Source organism: Amphimedon queenslandica, unplaced genomic scaffold (assembly GCF_000090795.2).
Source record: "Amphimedon queenslandica unplaced genomic scaffold, v1.1 AMPQUscaffold_13345, whole genome shotgun sequence".
Taxonomy (NCBI): Eukaryota; Metazoa; Porifera; class Demospongiae; order Haplosclerida; family Niphatidae; genus Amphimedon; species Amphimedon queenslandica.
In genome coordinates, this window is record NW_003546419.1 from 710 (window position 1) to 19,164 (window position 18,455).

An 18,455-nucleotide genomic window follows, 5' to 3' on the forward strand; every position below is an offset into this window, starting at 1 on the left:
AACAATAGTGATAAAGTTGTCTTTTATGTCTGTACTCCCCCACCACATCCTCCCATTCCTCCCTCCCTTCAAATTCTCTACCAACAAACTAACATAACATCAATCAACAGGCTGGCTATGACACCAAAAAGTTTTCTCTTAAAGCATAAATTAAGGCATAATAATATTATACAGTAAAGTGTAAATCAAAATTAAACTAATGTTTAATAACACTCAGCTGGTTTGTAAAGCTGTTAAATGGTAGAATACACAGCAACACAAGTTTAATACACCCAGCTGGGATCATTTGTACATAAAATAACAAAATAGAATTAAGAACTTACTGAGGCAGATGTAGTAGAGGAGTCACCGCTCCTGTCAGCTGTATAAATGATAAAAATTAATAATAAATGTCATAATTATTTTGACTATTTGACTCGCTGCTTACAAGAAGGGCTAGATTGCCTAAATCTGCTGCCCTTTTCAAACGTTCCACCGGTTCTTTTAGCGTCAATCGACACATCATAAGCTCCAACAGGAGGGATAGTATCCACTAAAAGATGAGGAGAGAGAGTGAGTAGTAGAAGCGGGGAGACACGAGTCCATGGTTCTATGACAATATTACTTACCAGTTTCTTTCCATCTTTCAGATTTTGAAAACATTATTACTGTAGCTGGTGAGCCAGCAGAGGCCTGTTGTTCTCGGTAGAGTAGACTGCTTTAGTTAGTTGCCAGCTCGGTTGCCAGTTGGTAGGCGTAGATCAGTTATTTTTATTAGTTATTACCCTAATTAATATTAATTTCTAGTTAGACAAAAACAGTTCCTTTTCCTTACAAAAGTGCCAAAACTTAACATTAATGTGATGCAAGCAACTGATCAAGTTTACTAATCACTTCATTCATTGTAGGACGTTTGTAAGGATTATCTTTTGTGCACGACTTGATAAGCTCATGGTGCAAAGACCTTGTGATCAATCCCACTGACTTAGTACTGGACCAAACTTGTTGCAACATATCTTGAAATGAGCTACGATCTGGAAACTTGCAAGTCAATGCTTCACAGAATAGAACGCCATAACTGTAGACATCCATCTTGGGGGTTTGCAAAGCAGAATATTGATTGGTAACACTTTGAAAACATTCTGGTGCACTGTATACTTCAGCTCCTGGTGCCCTGCTAACAGCACATCGAACTATATTTGCTGATCCAAAGTCGGATATCTTTGTCTTCCATTTCCCTGGCCCCTTTGACTCTAGTAGCACATTAGCACTGCTAACATCACGATGCACTATATTATCAATAGGTAGAGTGTGTAGGTAATTTAAACCCACAGCTACGTCATGCATGATAGATAGAATCACTGGTCTACATGAAGGATTGGGAGTCAGCTTCTTACCTTCATAAGCTTCACGTAATGAGGTATCCATTAATTCAGTGATGATCAAAGGATCACCATCTGGATGATCAAAAATGGCACCTATGAACTGGACAATATTTGGATGTCGTAATTGAGATAAAATATCAATCTCGCGATTCATTTTGTTGATATTTTCAGGACTTTGCAGCACTTTATGCAACTGCTTGACAGCCACTGACTGCCCTCGAAATTTACCAACAAAGACAGTACCAAATGCGCCTCTACCTAACTCCTTTTCAGATTGAGTGACATCTCGATGACTAAACTGCCAATTTGGAGTGTCGTTAGGCTTTTGGCTACTTTCTCTAAGCTGGTGGCGTAATCGAACATTTTCTTCATTGTCTTGCTGACGGGCCCTTAATAAACGCACAAACTCAGCTTCAACTAATTTCTTTACCTCCTGTGCTTCAGCTAACTCTGTAGTTTTCTGATTCTTCTCTCTCTCTAAGATATCAATTTTGATATTTGATTGACACACAGCATCACAAAGAAGATTGTTTCTATCCTTAAGCCTTTTTATTGTGTCAGATTGACTACCTTCTTCAACTATTACTGGATTCAATGCTAGCTGCTCCATAGATGGAATAGACTGGCCCACCTGCATCAAAGCATCCTTGTCCTCAATTGTTTTCTTTAAACTCCTATTTTCTGCTTGAAGACGTTGAATACCATCATCCTGAAACATTACCATGCCCCTCAATTCATCACGCTCTTCCAAAAAAGATATCCTTCTTGCTTCAAAGGCATTCAATAATTCATTGTAAGACTTCGAAAGACGCATAATGTCTTCTTCATAAATAGACACCATTCCTTTGTGCAGTAATGACACACTTTCTATAAAAAATAAATAATCACACCACAATAGTAACTGTGATTCTAAGCTACATACAGAGTAATGCCATTACTATTTTTTACCATTTGAATCTGTGTGCTGAATGTATAATTCCATTTTACAAATAAGACACCTAATCCAATTACATCCATACTTTTTCACAAGAACTGTTGTACAGCTGGGACAATGAATAGCACTTCCATCCTTCAACAGACTCTAAGAATTAGAATTAAACTGCAGAAGATATAATATAACTCTTACAATAATTTTGTTCACTGCTGCTCTAAAAGCTACATTATTAGGTGCACCAATCATATTCTGATACTCCTTGCAGTTCATTTCTTCATGCTGTACTCTACACACTATACAGTTAGCGTGTGCACATCTATAACAACAGAATTCATCAATCTGCCGGAAAATAATACACAATATTATAATACATCACAATTAATTCAAATATACTTTATCTTCAAAGAAACAAGAAGCAGTGCATCCTTCTGATTTGCAATAGAAGCGATAAGGAAAATTCTTAATAATAAGCTCGTCATCATTTAAGACCTATACAGAAAGGATTGGATATTTAAAAACAATACTATACTATATATCATGCATGAGAGAATTCCCTGTAAAAGTTGCAGGTTGCAAGGTCTATTTCCTTACAGAACAGATTTCAAGTGGTGATAGTACTTTCTTGCATAAAATACACTCCCCATCCTTTATCTTAACAGATTTATCCATGCAAAGCCTATCAAAACAGTATTACTTTCATTATTATCATAGCATCATACCTGCACAAAAGATGAGAACAATTGGCCAGTACCACCCCATCTCCTATTTCAATAGCTTCGTTGCACTGTGTGCACAATCCTTTCTTGGAAGTGAAGGTAACAGAATAGCGGCTTAATTGAAAGACAATTTCATCGGCTTCGTACTCACAGAAAAAGATTCCGCCATCTCGTACTAGCTGGCCTGCAAAGTACAGGTTCTGATCTTTGGGTTGAATGTTTTCCTTGATGGCCTCAACAGAAACAGGGGTCATCATCTCCAGGGAAGGATAATTCGCTCCAGTGAGTGCTTTGATATGAATTGTGACTAGGTAGTGCAGCTGCAGCTGGCCTCCTTTATTAATACCACAACGAAAAAGAGTATCGTTATCCTCCAGCAGAGTACCGTCAAACAAGACCTCTTGCTTTTTAAAAGGAATCGCCAACTTATCTTCAATGATAGTCTTGACCCTCCCAACATTATCAATTGGTAGTACATCAAGACTGATGGTCCTCCCACTGTCTGTCTTGACCACAATTTGTATGGGGGACCATTCCAACCTCAAAGTTGCACCATACTCAATATTGTAGTGGGAGAGACTTTGGAGATCATCAAGACTTTCATTGGCAAAAGCAACATTGTAGCTATATTCCGACAAAAGGGGAGTAGCGAAACGACTCTGAAATGTGATTTTACGTTTAATGTCACTCACACTAGCCTCTGAAATAACTACTGGAACAGCTAGAACCTCTGTTGAAAAAATTTCAACAAAAACTTGATGAGGTTCACTTGATTGATTGAGAAGGAGAGTGCTTTGAGATACTGTGCAAATTACTGTAGCCTCATTCTCAATGGAGTGGTCTTGAAGGACGTCGCTGTCTTGTAACTCCTTGTTGTCAATGGTGAGGATTTGTAGCTTGTCAGCTAGCAGGCTCTCTTTCTCTGCTATCTTCTTCTTCACTTTTTTCACAGTGTCAGAAGGCTCAACTTCAATAGCAACGGTACTGCTATTTGGGCCTAGCTTAATGAACACATTTAATAGCATGTCCAAGCTATTGTCGTGCAAAAGTGACACAAAAGAAGGAGGATCTGTAGAGTAGCGGGCAAATTGGCCTGGAGCCCTGGGCCGCTTAATAATTGAGGAAAGGCCACATAATATGGGATGGGTTCCACAACCACGTGGTAGCACGTGTCTCACTACTCTCACCCCAGCTAAAACCATTGCCCACTATATTGTCACTTAGACATGCTCCCTCTCTGTCCTACAGTCTTAGTTATAGACTCCGTTTACTACTACACTGTTCAGATCTTAATGGACACACCTATATGCTCCATAATAAGATCCAATCTTCCACCTCCTCCCTATGCTCACTGTGTGCTACAGACTCCATAAAGTCATCATTTCACTTTCTGATAGAGTGCACTGCATATAGTCCAATACGAGCTCAGTGGCTCCCCCTAATTAACACTGATGGGGATACTGTAATTACTCTCTTTGACAAGCTTATCGGGTTATCCCCTCAACACTGTCACCCCTCAGACCAGATTCATATCTTGCTCTACATATCTGACCTCAGAGCCCACCGGGCAACCTGCTTAAATTTTATAACTTTAACTTTATTCTAAATTTCCTCCACTACGGTGGTACTCTCCTCATACGAGGAGGCAAGAAATTTCAAGAAGAAGTCTCTGTCTTCTATAGCATACTAAGCATAGATATGCTTATAATAATCGAGAATAGTATTTTGATATTCTCTTCAAATCTCATAGTCACTGATTACACCAACGAGTCAACAGAGCAGCAGAAGCCAAGGACCATCTCACACGTACACGCAGCCATGACTTTCAGAGTTGGGATGGGCTTACTTTGGGCGTGGCAAAGAAAAACATGGCCGCCATTAGGATAGCAGTATCAAGCTCTCTATATCGCTACCTCTCTCCTGCATTTGCTTCTGGTGTCAGCTTAAGAAAGCTAAGCAACCAATCTGTCCACTATGATTCAAAGTACTTCGAAAAAGTAAGAGAAAGCAAAATCTAAGACATGAAAGTAAAATTTTGTTATAATATATTACATAATAGCTTGTAAAAGATAAGAAGGTTGTCCTCTTTATGAAAGGAAATCCATCAGCTCCAATGGTAAGTTGTATTGCCACAAGATTAAAGTGTTTGTGAGCTTAGAAATTATTGTAGTTTTATCATTTTATTTAGTGTGGATTCAGTCGACTGGTTGTACAAATATTACACATGCATGGTAAGATAATGTGTATTTTCATTACACTGTGTCTGTGTCAAATTTGTAGGTGTTGATGGCTATGATCATCACGACGTACTTCAAGATGTCGACTTTAAGGAAAAATTCAAAGAATGGTCGTAAGTACCCAAAACACATTTTAATAATTACTTTACTCCCCCCTTTATTAGAGAATGGCCGACATTCCCCCAGCTGTATTTAAATGGAGAGCTGGTGGGTGGAGCTGATATAGTCCTCCAGCTGCATCAGAACGGAGAGCTAGTGGAAGAACTCGAAAAGATAGGACACTGCTCGGCGCTCCTTGATAAATAACGAAAATTAAAATTGATATCAAAAAAGACCTTGTCATTCACGTCATTGTTAATTGTTACACGTCTGTTGTGCGATAATTATTTATTTTAATATAAATTGTATCTAATATGTATTTGGTAATGAAACATGTACATATTGAAGGAAACAATAGCAAATTAAAAACATTTAAACATGTACACTGTTCGGGAGTGAGTAAATCTATCAATAATCAATAACAGTTGAATTATCTAGTGTAGGATTATACACTGTAGCAGGGAATGGGGAAAAACCATGTCCACCTCCACCTGTAAAAACACACATTGAATACATTACTGTACAAGATGATTTATTGAAAAGGAGTAATATTTGGCGAATTTGCATCTGAAAAGAAATTGGCGGATTTTATATTGACAATTGTGTGCCACGTGCCATTGAGCATGCTCAGATTGAAACAAAATGGCGGATTTTATATTGGCGATTTCTTCAAAGAACCGCCAATTGCCAATATTAATTCCCCACCAATAAATCATCTTGTACGGTAATCCTCCCTATCTCTCTTTCCCTCCCTCTCTCTCTCTCTCTCTTACCGTAATCTCCATTAACATTAACACCAATCAGGGCTCCATTAAAGGATGGATAGTATGATGCAATGTGATCCAATGCTTCCTTTACTGCATCAGTAGGTGACATACCACTTTTCATGCTCTGAACAACGCGATATCTAGATATGGCATGCAAGGGATTAAAAAGGTCCTCATATTTGGCAGACACAATATATATAATAGTGCATGGTATTTCACTAAAGTGAAGCCAAAGCCAAATTTCGCCAAAATTGAAAAGGAGAGAATTTTCTATTATTATAATTTTCCTGATGCATATACATGTTCTTATGTTGTGTAGAAAATTTGTGCTGATTCCAACCAAAATTCAATTTTTTTTATGAATTTTCAAAGTTGCTCAAAAATCAGTCCAAAGTCCCTGTACTATAGTACAGGGTCATTGGCCAAATTTCACCAAAATTGAAAAGGAGAGAATTTTCAATTTTTATAATTTTTCCTGATGCATATACATGTTCTTAAGTTGTGTAGAAAGTTTGAGCGGATTCCGATCACAGTTGGATTTTTTATGAATTTTAAAATTTGCTCAAAAATGAAGCCAAAGTCCCTGTGCTATAGTACAGGGTCGTTGGCCAAATTTTGCCAAAATTAAAAAGAAGAAAGTTCTCTATTTTAATTTTTTTTCTGATGCATATGCATATTCTTATGTTGTGTAGAAAGTTTGAGCGGATTCCGATTGTAATTGGATTTTTTATGAATTTTTAAAGTTACTCAAAAATCTAGCCAGTACAAAGTGTTTGGCCAAATTTTGCCAAAATTGAAAAGGAGAAATTTGTCTATTTATATATATTTTTTCTATACATATATTTATGTTTTGTACAAAATTCCCATCAATATTAGATCTTTCATGACGATGCAGTCAAATGATCATTGGAATTACATGTACTTACGAATTACGATGTAAATACATGTAATTACATGTACATGCACTCACGATGGTAGGAATCTCATCATTATGTCTCCATCGCCAGTGGCAGCTGCTCCACCGACACCTTTCTCAACGTAGCAACCAGCTCCAACAATAGGAGAATCACCAACACGACTGATTAAAAATTTTTTAAATGGAATAGTAAAATTAAAGAATGATAATGTTAAATATAGTTTCATACCCAGGTATTTTATGATTGAGCCCATTAGTGGTAGTACCACAAGCTATTCTACCGTTAGCATCAACAATAATCATACCTAACAATAAATGTAACAATTAAGACATTCATCAAGACAGAACTCTTAATAGCTGAGTAACATGACTATTTTTTGGCAATCTTGCTATAAAATTAACAATTTTGTATGCCCATTACTATGAGTATCAATACATTAATGTTTGGTAGTACCAATTGTGGCAGTACCACAAGCTATTCTACCATTAGCATCAACAATATTTCATACCTAGTAATAAATAAATAAATGTAATAACTATGACATCCATCAAGACAACTTTATAATCAATGTAATATAGCTAATTGGCTATTTTATTTTGGCAGTCTTGCTATGTAATAGGCAATTTTGTATGTCCATTACTATGAGTATCAATACATTAATGTTTGGTGGTTGCCAAAATAAAACTCTACTATTTATTATTCCAAAGTAAAATACTATAATGTAGTCAATCAAGATTATATCTTCCTCTCTTACATTCATTGTACATTACATACCAATGGTATCATGATTGTGTTTCTCTAGTTTAACTCTCTTCTCTGTATGGCTGTCAAAAGAAGAGGATTTGTTATGATAAGGGCCACAGAATTCTCTAGGATCTGGTGATACCGTCTACAGTAAGAGAAAAGCAAAGGAAGGAGGCTAACACATGACATTAGGTGCATGATGATACTCACATCAGGATTCCAAAAGTTTGGCTGACAATTCTTATCTCTCCATTCGTTCCAGATTAATCTACAACACATATAATGTAATAACATCAATATAGAGCAAAAGGACAAGGGGTTATCCCTATAATAAGCAAAGCTAAATTCTTGCCAGATTCCAGAAATAGGCTTAAAAGCTTCACCATTATCATAATAATTATACTATTATACAATTTTAAAAAGAGTGGTTTCTTAAAATTTTAATATATGGACTCATGGATAATCCTTACTTTGATTTATTAGTCGAGAGGTCTTCAACAGTAAATCCCATTTCCCTAGCAAAATCAGTAGCAAGCGATCCAACCAGCAGCGTCTGGCTAGTGTGTTCCATTACACTACGAGCTACTGATATTGCTGACTTGACATTTCGAAGACAACCAACAGAGCCAACATCATGAGTATCACTGGGAAGAAGAAAAAATTTTTTAATGGAGAGAGAGAAAATATCAACAAATACAAAAAATTAAATATTAATTATTCTCTTACCCATCCATTATCATTGCATCTAATGTTGTTTCGCCATTCTCATCAGGACTGAGAGGGAAAAAATAATTGATTATTATAAATACATATTGGATCTACCTGCCACCATATCCAACGCTACCATCGCACTGTTCCACCTCACACACGGTACAGCCTTGCTCAATAGCATCCAGGACCGTACCACCATTTGACAGAGTCTTTACAGCTGGAGGAGATGGGGAATTGATTATTGGTGTCATTATTTTTCAGTTTTAGATCTCGTACCTTGTTTGTTAGCATCAACAAATGGCCAAGTATTGATGATTACAGGAAGCTTAACATTCTCTTTGTCCTCTGCCGTACAGCATACACCAGCAATAAGGAATAAAATAAAGATACATGTACATGTACGTAGTAAGTTTTCCATTCTTCCATGCATTGCATTGAATAATTAATTAGCCTGGTACTAGCCACACCCACCTTAAGACACACCCAAAAGAAACAGGTTTCCAAGAGGTTTCCAGTGTAAAATGCTGAGAACTTGGGCATTCTTTACTATTGGCGGTTTATTTACAGCCTCCTACAGTAATGCTGTGAGGAAACTCCCGCTATTAAGAAGTAGGCCACTGCATCCTATACTAGTTATTGCACTTGCAAATGGATATTACAACTGTCCACCATTTTCACACTAGTACATATATACTGTCTTTCTCTAGGCCCTGCACTTTATTTTTGGTGTGTTGGCACGGGTTGTCTCATCGGTTTTCTGGCCCATGCATACGAGGAGAATACTGAGGCAAGGTACCGGAGGATTCTTGAGAGAAACCCAGATGCTCCCGAGAAATTGAAACTGACTCTTAAAGCAGCACTTAAAGAAAAAGGTAAATTAGAAATTATAATCAATTAATTATAGATAGGTTCTGACATTGATTAGTAGCATACATACCGTATAGCGCTTTAATTTGGCGGAGTTTTATTTTGGCGATTGGCGGTTTGCAAGCAGAATCCCCAATATTTTTAAAACTGCCAATCATTAATGCGCATGCTCAGTAATGCATGTGTACACAAAAATCGTCAAATTAAAAACCACCAATTACAATTTTACAGCAAAATCGCCAAAATAAAGCGCCGCTAAAATAAAGCGCGATACGATATATTGGTATTTGGGCTGCCTGATACAAAATTTATGTATATAGCCAGTAGTTAGTATTTTTAAAAGTATAACAAAATTTTGAATACCGTATAGAAGAAAATTTTAGAGGTAACTGAATTTGGCATTTTGATAGCCATTCACCAAAATAAAAATCCACCAATTTGAGCCATTATGCGCATGCTCAACGGCACATGGCCACAAATTCGCCAAATTAAAATTTGTCAATCACCACAATTTAGTCATTCAACAAATTTAATTCGTTCCGAAATTTCCTGCTATACAGTATTCTTATTTGAAAAAAAATTTTTTTTTTGGTACATTCATTGTGCATCTACATGTATTATATATAATCTACTATTTTTAGATTAGACCAATCTGGAAGTACACAACTCTAAAGACTAGAAGATAATTATTAGACATAAATAATCAATGTAGATAATAATTATAGTGAACTACACTGCACAAGTACTTACATATCTATTTACTGTTTTGGTGAGGGCTCTTGGCCTATTATTGTCCATTCATTGAAGACACATTTGTGACCATAATTGACAAAAGGTACCTTTTGTCAGATAGGAAAATTGGTCTTTATAGCCTTAAAATGCAACTTCCTGAGCTCCATTTATCATAAAATCACTCCAGAGGATATAAAAAGTTACTATGTAACTTTTAGAGACAGTAGTTGACTAACAGAGCACTCACAGGTTGATATTTTTCATTATAATGATGAATTTTAAAATCCGCCATAAGGTACCTTTTGTCAATGATGGTCACATTTATAAACTTATTAAAATAATGATAATAATCACTACCAGATGATTATTTCTCTCCACAACAATAATATTATTATACCATATTGTACAAGTAACATTCATAATTACAAAAAGTCTTGCATTAGTATAATAATAATAATAATAATGATAATAATTTAGTTTGTTGATAAAGGTGTGTGCAAGTGGTGAATCTATCTCTTTATGAGGACGGGCTCCGTGATTTTGAGGCTCTTTTCTTGTGACTGCTAGAGCGATGAGAAGTCGTCTCCTCTGGGGTGTTGCTCCTGTGTCTTCTACTGCTCTTCTCGTGTCTCCTCTCTTCACCTCTTCTCCTCTGATGGTTACAAAAATAATAGAAAATAAGAACTATTAGCATATGTACATTTATGCTAATTTACAGTCTATCAAAAACTGGTGACAAAAAATTCTTTTATAAATTTGAGCAATCACAGATTTTGAAGTATGACTGAGCACAAGAAATCATGCCAATTGCTGAAATGATGTACATGTACATGTACATGTACATGAAATATCTAATGTAATGTATACATGTATGCTCAAGTACTGTACATGTCAGTTACTGTAAGTTACATGTACATGTCATAATGTCTTGATCATCAATACAGATACTTTAGGGCAAACAATTCATGTACATGTACATAGTTTACTAACATGTTCTCTTCTTTCCTTTTCGTGTCTTCGTTCTCTGTCCCTGTCTCTATCTCTGTCTCTGTCTCTGTCCCTCTCTCTGTCTCTGTCCCTGTCTCTCTCTCGGTAGTGTCTGCTGTGACGTTCCCTTGATCTTGATCTTGATCTCCCGTGATGTCTGTGCTCTCTTGAACGCTCTTTCTGTCGCTCCCTTCTGTTGTGTCTAAGAGATAAAGAGAGATGTATCAAGTTAGTGAAGTTACAATCATATAAAGAAAAGTACATGTACAATTAAAGGAAAAAGCTTAAACTATAGAGGAATTTAATTAAATAAAGCACAAGTAGAAAAGTCGTCACTTTTATTTTAAAAATATAAGTTATAAAGTTTTAACTACATAAAGTTTCTTCAAAACCTACATATACATGTACATGTATATCAAATAAAATGCTCAGCCCACCATCTAAAGATTCATATCCTAATCTGTAACAAAAAGTCATACATGTACCTGGATTTTGAGTCATCTCTATCACTGCTCCGCCCACTACTGCTACTTCGACTGGGGGACCTGCTTCCTCCTCCAATCCCCAGGGGGCCCCGGGGGTACCCTCCACCATAACTTTCAAGGAGGAACTCTGGGGGTGGGGGGTGACCCATTGTAGGGTCCCACAGTCCGGGAGGAAACCCCAGGCCGTCTTGTGGGAGGAGCCCACCTCTCTCGTCTAATGGGGGAGGGCCACGGGAAGGATCCCCAGGGAAACCAAATGGAGGGGGCATACCTACTAAGAAAATAATTTATTGACTTATAGATACTCTCTTTTTTGTTGGAGCTGATTCCTAACTACAATTTTTTGAGTTATGACTTAAGAAATGGGCCAATTTTTCACCCTGTACTCATGGTTTTTTTCAAAAAATGGCTCTGAAATCATCCCAAATTTTTATTACATTTTCTGATACATATTGATGTCCATATGCTATGTAGAAAGTTTAAGCTAATTCCGACTTCAATTTTTTGAGTTAATACCATTTAAAAAAATAGGCCAAAATCTGAAAAATATCCTGTAGCCCATGGTTTTTTCAAAAAAATGGCTCTGAAATCACCCCAAATTTTTATTACATTTCCTGATACATATTGATATATTTATGCTATGTAGAAAGTTTAACCTGATTCCGACTTCAATTTTTCAAGTTATGGCCATTTTAAAAAATGAGCCGTTTTCTGAAAAATACCCTGTACTATAGCACATGGTTTTTTTCAAAAAATGGCTCCGAAATCACCCTCAATTTTTATTACATTTTCTGATACATATTGATGTCCTTATGCTATGTAGAAAGTTTGAGCCGATTCCAGCTTTAATTTTTCGAGTTACAGCCATAAAATGTTTCAATTTTTGAAAAAAATCCTTGTACTACATATACATATACATGTGTATACATACATGTACATGTACATTGTATGCGTGGGAACATAATGGTACTATTCACTGACCTGGCACTGGAGGGGGAAAGGGAGGTACCCCTCCTGGTAACGGAGGGGGAAATCCCGGGGGAAATTCCGGCCTTAGAGGAGGAGGAGGGCCACCAAACATGGCAGCCATAGCAGCAGCAGTCATATCCTGAGAGGACTGGATGAGAGGAAGATGAGGAGGGAGACCAGCTATAATGAGACAGGGAGAGAGAGGAAAGGAGAGAGAAAGAGAAAAGGAGAAAGAGAGAGAAAGGGATCAGGATATAAAGCTTAAAATAAAGTGGATTTTCTTGAGCTACATGTACATGTACAAGTTTATTTCACAATTTTCTGAAACCACAAAATTATAACCAATATTGTTAAAAGTGGAAATTAGCAAAATAAAATTTACAAATAATTTTTGGGTAAAAAAGATACTTTAACTTACGAGGAGGCAGTATAGGAGGCTTCAGGGGTATCCCAGGGGGCGGACCTATAGAACTGCAAAGACACACCCACAATCAACTAATAATGACCATACCCACTTACTTTGATATTTCTGGTGGGGGCGTGGTCTCAGGCTTATCAAAAGCTTCATCAGCATCTACACATAAAATACAAAAGAGAAATGACTACCGTACAGCTGGTTAATTTTGCGGAAAAAAATTTTTTGTGAATCTTTAAAAATAACCTGGTTTCCAGATTAAATATTTACGGTTTTGACAGTTATTGTAGCATTTTGTATTGTGGTCATGCATGAATTTCATTATTTTGCGGATTTAAATTTGCACTCTAAATGGATCCACAAACTCACAAAATTTAACCCCCCACAAATATTTCCAGCTGTATGGTATATAATAATTATCCTTGAAACTATTAAAATTAATTGTAAAATTCTATACAATGTACATGTACCATTATAAGTCTTTTATCACTGCACTGACCTGAGCCAAGAATCTTATTCGCATTATTCTTAATATTACTGGACCCAGTGTGAGGGGGAATGTGAGAGGGAGGGTTCAATATTGGTGGGGGGAGACCGACGTTCAGCGGGGGCTTATCGAGAAGGGGCGGAGTCATAAATATCGGAGGCATTGTTGATACAGATGGAACCTGAGAGAGAAAAGATCAGAAAGAGAAAGACAACTTTTGCATTAATTTTTTTCAAATAAAAAGACTCATTGAAATGCCTTGTTAGGGCAATGGAGCAACAAGATCAAAAACAAGTTCATATTGACTGCTATGTACATCAGCTATTGGTCCTGCAGTACATCAGCCATTGGTCCTGCAGTATTAATATCATAGCAATAGCAAAGTTAATGATTCAAAGCGAGACTTCATTATAAGACTACTATCATCAACACTATAATATCACCAATGCCATAATGTCTCTAATTATTACAAAATGTATACAATTGATAATTTCAATGCTAAAAATAATCAAATTCTGACCAATAATAATACAATCTTCTTTTGGGCCAACCGCTACAGGACTACACTGCTGACATTATACCAATCATAAAGCTAACAGCTTATACTAGAACACACTGCTGGAGTCCTGTAGCTGATGCTCTGTACAATAGTACGTGCAGTTGGGCACGTAATATGAACTTGTTTCAGGTCTTGTGCTCCAACAAGAATAACACACTAAATAATGATATAATTATAGACAAATCATTTTAATATAAAATTAAAGAGGACACATACAATGATAGTAATAATTATAAATATTAAAATAAAATGCATGAAAGTAAAATTATATATATCTATATATATTATAATACAATTACAATTAAAATATTAAGCTAGTGTCTTGGATATTTCCCCGCTGGTGGAAAGAGAGGGAGTGTCTTGTGATTCTCTCAAGACTCCAGCACAAAGTGACAAATAAATAAATAAAATGTCTATTTCCCATTTCTTAATCATAACATGTGCTCTCTTCTTGGAAAGTTTGGGACAAAGGACCCCGAAAAAATTGATGGCATGCAAGCAGAAATTGTATATTAATAATATTAATTATTATTAATACGACTAACTGTGATATATTTATACGAAACTTTAAAAGCATAAAATATAAACCAATAAAATCATAGTAAAATATTGCTGTTCTATCATTATTATTATTATTATTATTATTGGAGTGTATGTTTTTGAAACGATAGTACTTTTCATTTGAGGGTGAAAGGCTTACAACTGATCTGTTTAGCTGCGTTGATTCATAACGCATCTTTCTCTGTTTGTCGCAATATAACTTCCACGTTTCCTCGGAGAAGCCGTAATTGAAATAATCTGTAATATCAGCACCTGAGAGAGGGTTAAGAATTGAAAAGAGAGGGAGGGAGAGACGGCGGGAGAGAAAGACAGAGAATGAAAAATGAAAGAAATACCGTATAGCGGGTAAATTTGGGGTGGGGGGGCTAAATTTTGGCGAATTGCTAAATTTTGGTGATTGGCGGTTTTTAATTTGGCAAATTTGTGGCCACGTGCCATTGAGCATGCGCATAATGACTCAAAATGGCAGATTTTTATTTTGGCAAATGGCTATCAAAACGCCAAATTTAATCCCCTTTAAAATTTCCCACTATACGGTAGAAGAGAAAGGTGGTCAAAGAAGATAAGAAGAAATATAATACATTACATGTACAACAGAAGAAGGAAAATGTAGTACTGTAGTAGTAGAATGTATATTACACACAAAAAGGAAATAAATATTGCCTAGTAGTCTAGTACCAGGTTTCTGCCAAGGTTTGTCGAGGCTGTCAAGATCAACGTCAGGCAATGGGACACCATTCAACTGAGGGACGACATCAAGATCAACCTTCTTGTTAGCTAATAGAGTACCATCACCAAGAGAGAAGAATAAAGGAATAAACCAAATAGAAAAGAAATGTGGAACGTGAGACAAAAATCATCACATACATTTAAGTTGAATAATATTATAATAGAATGTACATGTAAAAAGGTGGATTGACTCTAACAGAGGTTTGGTGAGACTATAAATGTAAGCATGTCATTACAAAATCCTCTCAATTTAAAGATGAGATTTTGAAAAGTCACTAAACCTTTACTATCTACGTAAAATTAGTACCTAAATCATATACATGTAAGCAAAGGCAAGTACATGTACATGTACAATGGTTCTTAGTAGTCTAGCAATTAAGTACATGTGCATGTACATGTACATTACATACCTCCTCCTGCTCCTCCTCCAGGGCCTCCGGCATTGATCGAAGGGAGGCGGCCATACCCTGATCTGTAGCCAGTGGATCCAATAGTTATCTTCACATCGTCATCACTGTCACTACCATCATCTCCTTCCTCTGTCTCCTGGTCATACTCCTCCTCTCCTTCTCTCCCTTCCAGTTTTACTTCTTGACTCTGCGATGGGAGATCTTCCATGAGACTATCAATAGGAGGAGAAACATCCTGAGGGGAGAGAGGGGAGGAAAGGAAGAGAGAGAGAAAGAGGGGGAGAAAAGGAAGAGAGAGAGAGAGAGAGGGGGAGAGGGAGAGAGAGAAATAAAGAAATTTGTGTTTATCATACTCGTATACCATTCATTAGGGGGAATTTTGGCAGCACTTAACACAATGTGACAGTGTATAATGCAATGGTGTACATATTAATGACTGATATGCATTATGCTAATAAGGTTTTATATTAGCATAAAAATTAAAAAAATAAATAAATCCATAAAAAATAAAATCAAATAAATTGCATTAAAAAAAATCAGCATAAAATCAAAAAAAAATTAAGACACCTATTTTCTCACAGTACAGTAAGAGAGAAATGACAAAAAGAATGAAAAGAAACAGCTAATAAAGTGATGTACCTTGTCAGGATTATCATTGATGGCACCTTGAACTTCTATCCCACCTCCTCCTTCACCACTTCCCTCCCTTCCTTCTCCAACACTTTTATCACGAGACATTTTAAGAGTAAATGGATCTGGTTTAACTGCTTCCGATCTGACATAAATAATAATAATAATAATAATAATAATAATAATAATAATAATAATAATGTACATATACATGTAGAATCAGCTTCAAGTAATCCCCCATTCCAGTCAGTGTACTAGATCACATGACTATCACATGATTCCGTACCTAAGACCTCGGCCTACCATTGTCTTCATTCCCATCACTCACATGCACCTTGACGGGCATTAAATAGAGTAGAGGGTCAGGTTCGCTTGCTAGAGTTTATCTCATCGATACGTCGAGTCATGTGATGTACATGTGACATGTACATGTTAGTCATGTGATTAGCGTAAATCATCATTCTGGAATTGATTGGCGTACATGAATTCACAAAAATGAATACAATTCACAAAAAAGTACTATATACATGTACATGTACATAAGCAAATCTAATGACTACATCCCTTAGTAAACTAGAAGTAAGCTTACCCTAATCCATTCACGTCATCCAGTAAAAGGTCGTCCAATCTAATAAAAATGACAAAATAATCAGGATCACCATAAAACCACACCTACTTGTCAACAGCTGTATCTCCATCTTTATCTGGTGAATTTTCTTTAGAGTCTAAAGGGAGCAGTACTAGAGTAGTTTGAGGATACACAGAGCTTACCGTCATTTCCGTAGAGCCAGTGGTCGTCGTCTAACACATCTGTGCCCTCTCCATTACCCGCCATGTTGGTAATTTCTAATTAAAGCGCAAAAGCATGTCATTTAGCCCCTCCCTAAAAATCACGTGAGGTACGTATACTTTCATGTAAGATTATTCGTATACTTTAACCACGTGCGTTGGCATGGCAAATCAGTTAACAATAATCAAAATTATGGATCTTAAGTATGGAAGATTGAAAGTTCACTAAGTTCAAACTACTAATTGTTCAGTAATACTAATATTAATTCATTTTGTGCATACGACACAAGTGATGGCTCTGTCAGTGATGTATGGACCACAAGGTAGACCACTTCCACAGGTGACTTGCATGAAATAAAACAATACACCATTTGTGTTAGTCTCACTGCCATTGATGACATCAGGAGCATGATCAACACATTCAGGATTAACATTAAGGTTGTGTCCATGATAGCTTGACATGTAGTAGCCATAGTATTCTTCTGTCCAGCCTAATGGGCATGAAACACGGGCAGGGATGACAAGTTTGGTTCCTTTTCTTGGAGAAAGACAAACAGCACACGGGACGTTATAATCTTGTGTTGTTTTACCAAAGACCTTGTTGCCTGTTTCATATTCAGCTGTATGAAGCAGCAAAAGGTGCCTCAGTGCTTAGGTACTGGGGATTCCTTGGAAGGCAAAGATATCTTCCAATATTACCTTTCTGATTGTAATGACCACCACCAACCAATCCAGAGTATATCATTTGAGCTCCAGTCCTGCAATGAAGCTTGCCCCATCTTGTACATATTTCACCACTAGCACTATTTGGTCTGGACTTGTGTCCATTTCATTGGTGATGATGAGAGAAGCTCTCAGACCAGGAGAGATTTTAGCAACAGTTCCATTTGAATTGGCAGCTTCTTCTGTTTGTCAGTAAAGAGATATTATATGGGCAGAAAACAAGATATATTTTACCCTTCGGTTTTAGTAACATCAACAGTATTCTTTCATTGACTTCCAAAGTGCCAATTATAGTTTTTAAATTGTATGAACTGAAAGATAATACTATAATTAATTACCATTATTTTTGAAAACATCTTTATTAGTAATAATATTAGTGCTAATATTATCAAAAAATAAGTTGCAGTTCAAAATTAATGAATTTACGAGACTGATTATCTCTTCAATATGATCTAAATGTAATGGACATAATATGAATTTTGATTGACAATGTACCATAGTTTTTTAAAAACCCCTAAGAAGAATCTATTGATTTATTTTAAAGCAACTTTGTATAGTCATTACCTGTTGACAATGCAAGTTCAATTACAAAAATAAAGAAAGAAATAAAGAGTATTTTTTTC

General features: G+C 36.3%; 4 protein-coding genes across 5 annotated transcripts; 1 reads left to right on the plus strand and 3 right to left on the minus strand.

Moving 5' to 3' along the window:
* Window positions 1-629: 629 nt before the first annotated feature.
* On the minus strand, window positions 630-4,099 carry LOC109582922 (uncharacterized). The gene is made up of 6 exons (XM_019997989.1): window positions 3,018-4,099; window positions 2,890-2,974; window positions 2,692-2,787; window positions 2,491-2,637; window positions 2,313-2,445; window positions 630-2,231 (listed from the first exon to the last, which is right to left on the minus strand). Exons 1-6 carry the CDS (start codon window positions 4,037-4,039, stop codon window positions 835-837), a joined length of 2,880 nt encoding a protein of 959 aa, XP_019853548.1. The 5' UTR covers window positions 4,040-4,099; the 3' UTR covers window positions 630-834.
* Window positions 4,100-4,845: 746 nt separating this feature from the next.
* Window positions 4,846-5,702, plus strand: LOC100633684 (glutaredoxin-related protein 5, mitochondrial-like). The gene is made up of 5 exons (XM_003387434.2): window positions 4,846-5,011; window positions 5,074-5,130; window positions 5,203-5,245; window positions 5,295-5,364; window positions 5,416-5,702. Exons 1-5 carry the CDS (start codon window positions 4,883-4,885, stop codon window positions 5,555-5,557), a joined length of 441 nt encoding a protein of 146 aa, XP_003387482.1. The 5' UTR covers window positions 4,846-4,882; the 3' UTR covers window positions 5,558-5,702.
* On the minus strand, window positions 5,650-8,937 carry LOC100634067 (N(4)-(Beta-N-acetylglucosaminyl)-L-asparaginase-like). Its single transcript, XM_019997990.1, has 10 exons — window positions 8,766-8,937; window positions 8,601-8,706; window positions 8,505-8,552; window positions 8,249-8,422; window positions 7,989-8,046; window positions 7,809-7,923; window positions 7,263-7,338; window positions 7,088-7,195; window positions 6,124-6,257; window positions 5,650-5,841 (listed from the first exon to the last, which is right to left on the minus strand). The coding sequence occupies exons 1-10, from the start codon at window positions 8,917-8,919 to the stop codon at window positions 5,759-5,761; spliced, it is 1,056 nt and encodes a 351-aa protein (XP_019853549.1). The 5' UTR covers window positions 8,920-8,937; the 3' UTR covers window positions 5,650-5,758.
* A 1,534-nt stretch (window positions 8,938-10,471) lies between these two features.
* On the minus strand, window positions 10,472-17,188 carry LOC100635191 (pre-mRNA 3'-end-processing factor FIP1). 2 transcript variants are annotated; one of them, XM_019997993.1, is made up of 14 exons: window positions 17,092-17,188; window positions 16,997-17,045; window positions 16,910-16,948; window positions 16,330-16,465; window positions 15,691-15,925; window positions 15,230-15,346; window positions 14,691-14,803; window positions 13,444-13,612; window positions 13,049-13,103; window positions 12,948-13,000; window positions 12,542-12,709; window positions 11,561-11,831; window positions 11,079-11,277; window positions 10,472-10,740 (listed from the first exon to the last, which is right to left on the minus strand). In XM_019997993.1, the coding sequence occupies exons 1-14, from the start codon at window positions 17,153-17,155 to the stop codon at window positions 10,606-10,608; spliced, it is 1,803 nt and encodes a 600-aa protein (XP_019853552.1). In that variant the 5' UTR covers window positions 17,156-17,188; the 3' UTR covers window positions 10,472-10,605. The 2 variants fall into 2 exon arrangements, with proteins under 2 accessions (XP_019853552.1, XP_019853551.1); XM_019997992.1 differs by having other exon boundaries at window positions 11,561-11,834.
* Between the last annotated feature and the right edge of the window lie 1,267 nt (window positions 17,189-18,455).

Excerpts from the sequence above, each read along its gene's own strand:
- LOC109582922 (XM_019997989.1), bottom strand. The coding sequence starts at position 4,039 with ATGCTATTAAATGTGTTCATTAAGCTAGGCCCAAATAGCAGTACCGTT. Across the intron at positions 2,638-2,691 it reads CTTGTTTCTTTGAAGATAAA|ATTGATGAATTCTGTTGTTA; the intron begins GTATATTTGAAT and ends ATTTTCCGGCAG. Across the intron at positions 2,446-2,490 it reads CAGCAGTGAACAAAATTATT|AGTCTGTTGAAGGATGGAAG; the intron begins GTAAGAGTTATA and ends TCTAATTCTTAG.
- LOC100633684 (XM_003387434.2), top strand. The coding sequence starts at position 4,883 with ATGGCCGCCATTAGGATAGCAGTATCAAGCTCTCTATATCGCTACCTC. Across the intron at positions 5,012-5,073 it reads ATTCAAAGTACTTCGAAAAA|CTTGTAAAAGATAAGAAGGT; the intron begins GTAAGAGAAAGC and ends ATTACATAATAG. Across the intron at positions 5,365-5,415 it reads GAAAAATTCAAAGAATGGTC|AGAATGGCCGACATTCCCCC; the intron begins GTAAGTACCCAA and ends CCCCTTTATTAG.
- LOC100634067 (XM_019997990.1), bottom strand. The coding sequence starts at position 8,919 with ATGCATGGAAGAATGGAAAACTTACTACGTACATGTACATGTATCTTT. Across the intron at positions 8,047-8,248 it reads CTCTCGACTAATAAATCAAA|ATTAATCTGGAACGAATGGA; the intron begins GTAAGGATTATC and ends TATGTGTTGTAG. Across the intron at positions 7,196-7,262 it reads CTCAATCATAAAATACCTGG|TCGTGTTGGTGATTCTCCTA; the intron begins GTATGAAACTAT and ends ATTTTTAATCAG.
- LOC100635191 (XM_019997992.1), bottom strand. The coding sequence starts at position 17,155 with ATGGCGGGTAATGGAGAGGGCACAGATGTGTTAGACGACGACCACTGG. Across the intron at positions 17,046-17,091 it reads CTGGCTCTACGGAAATGACG|ACTCTAAAGAAAATTCACCA; the intron begins GTAAGCTCTGTG and ends TGCTCCCTTTAG. Across the intron at positions 13,613-14,690 it reads CGCAGCTAAACAGATCAGTT|GTTCCATCTGTATCAACAAT; the intron begins GTAAGCCTTTCA and ends TTTCTCTCTCAG.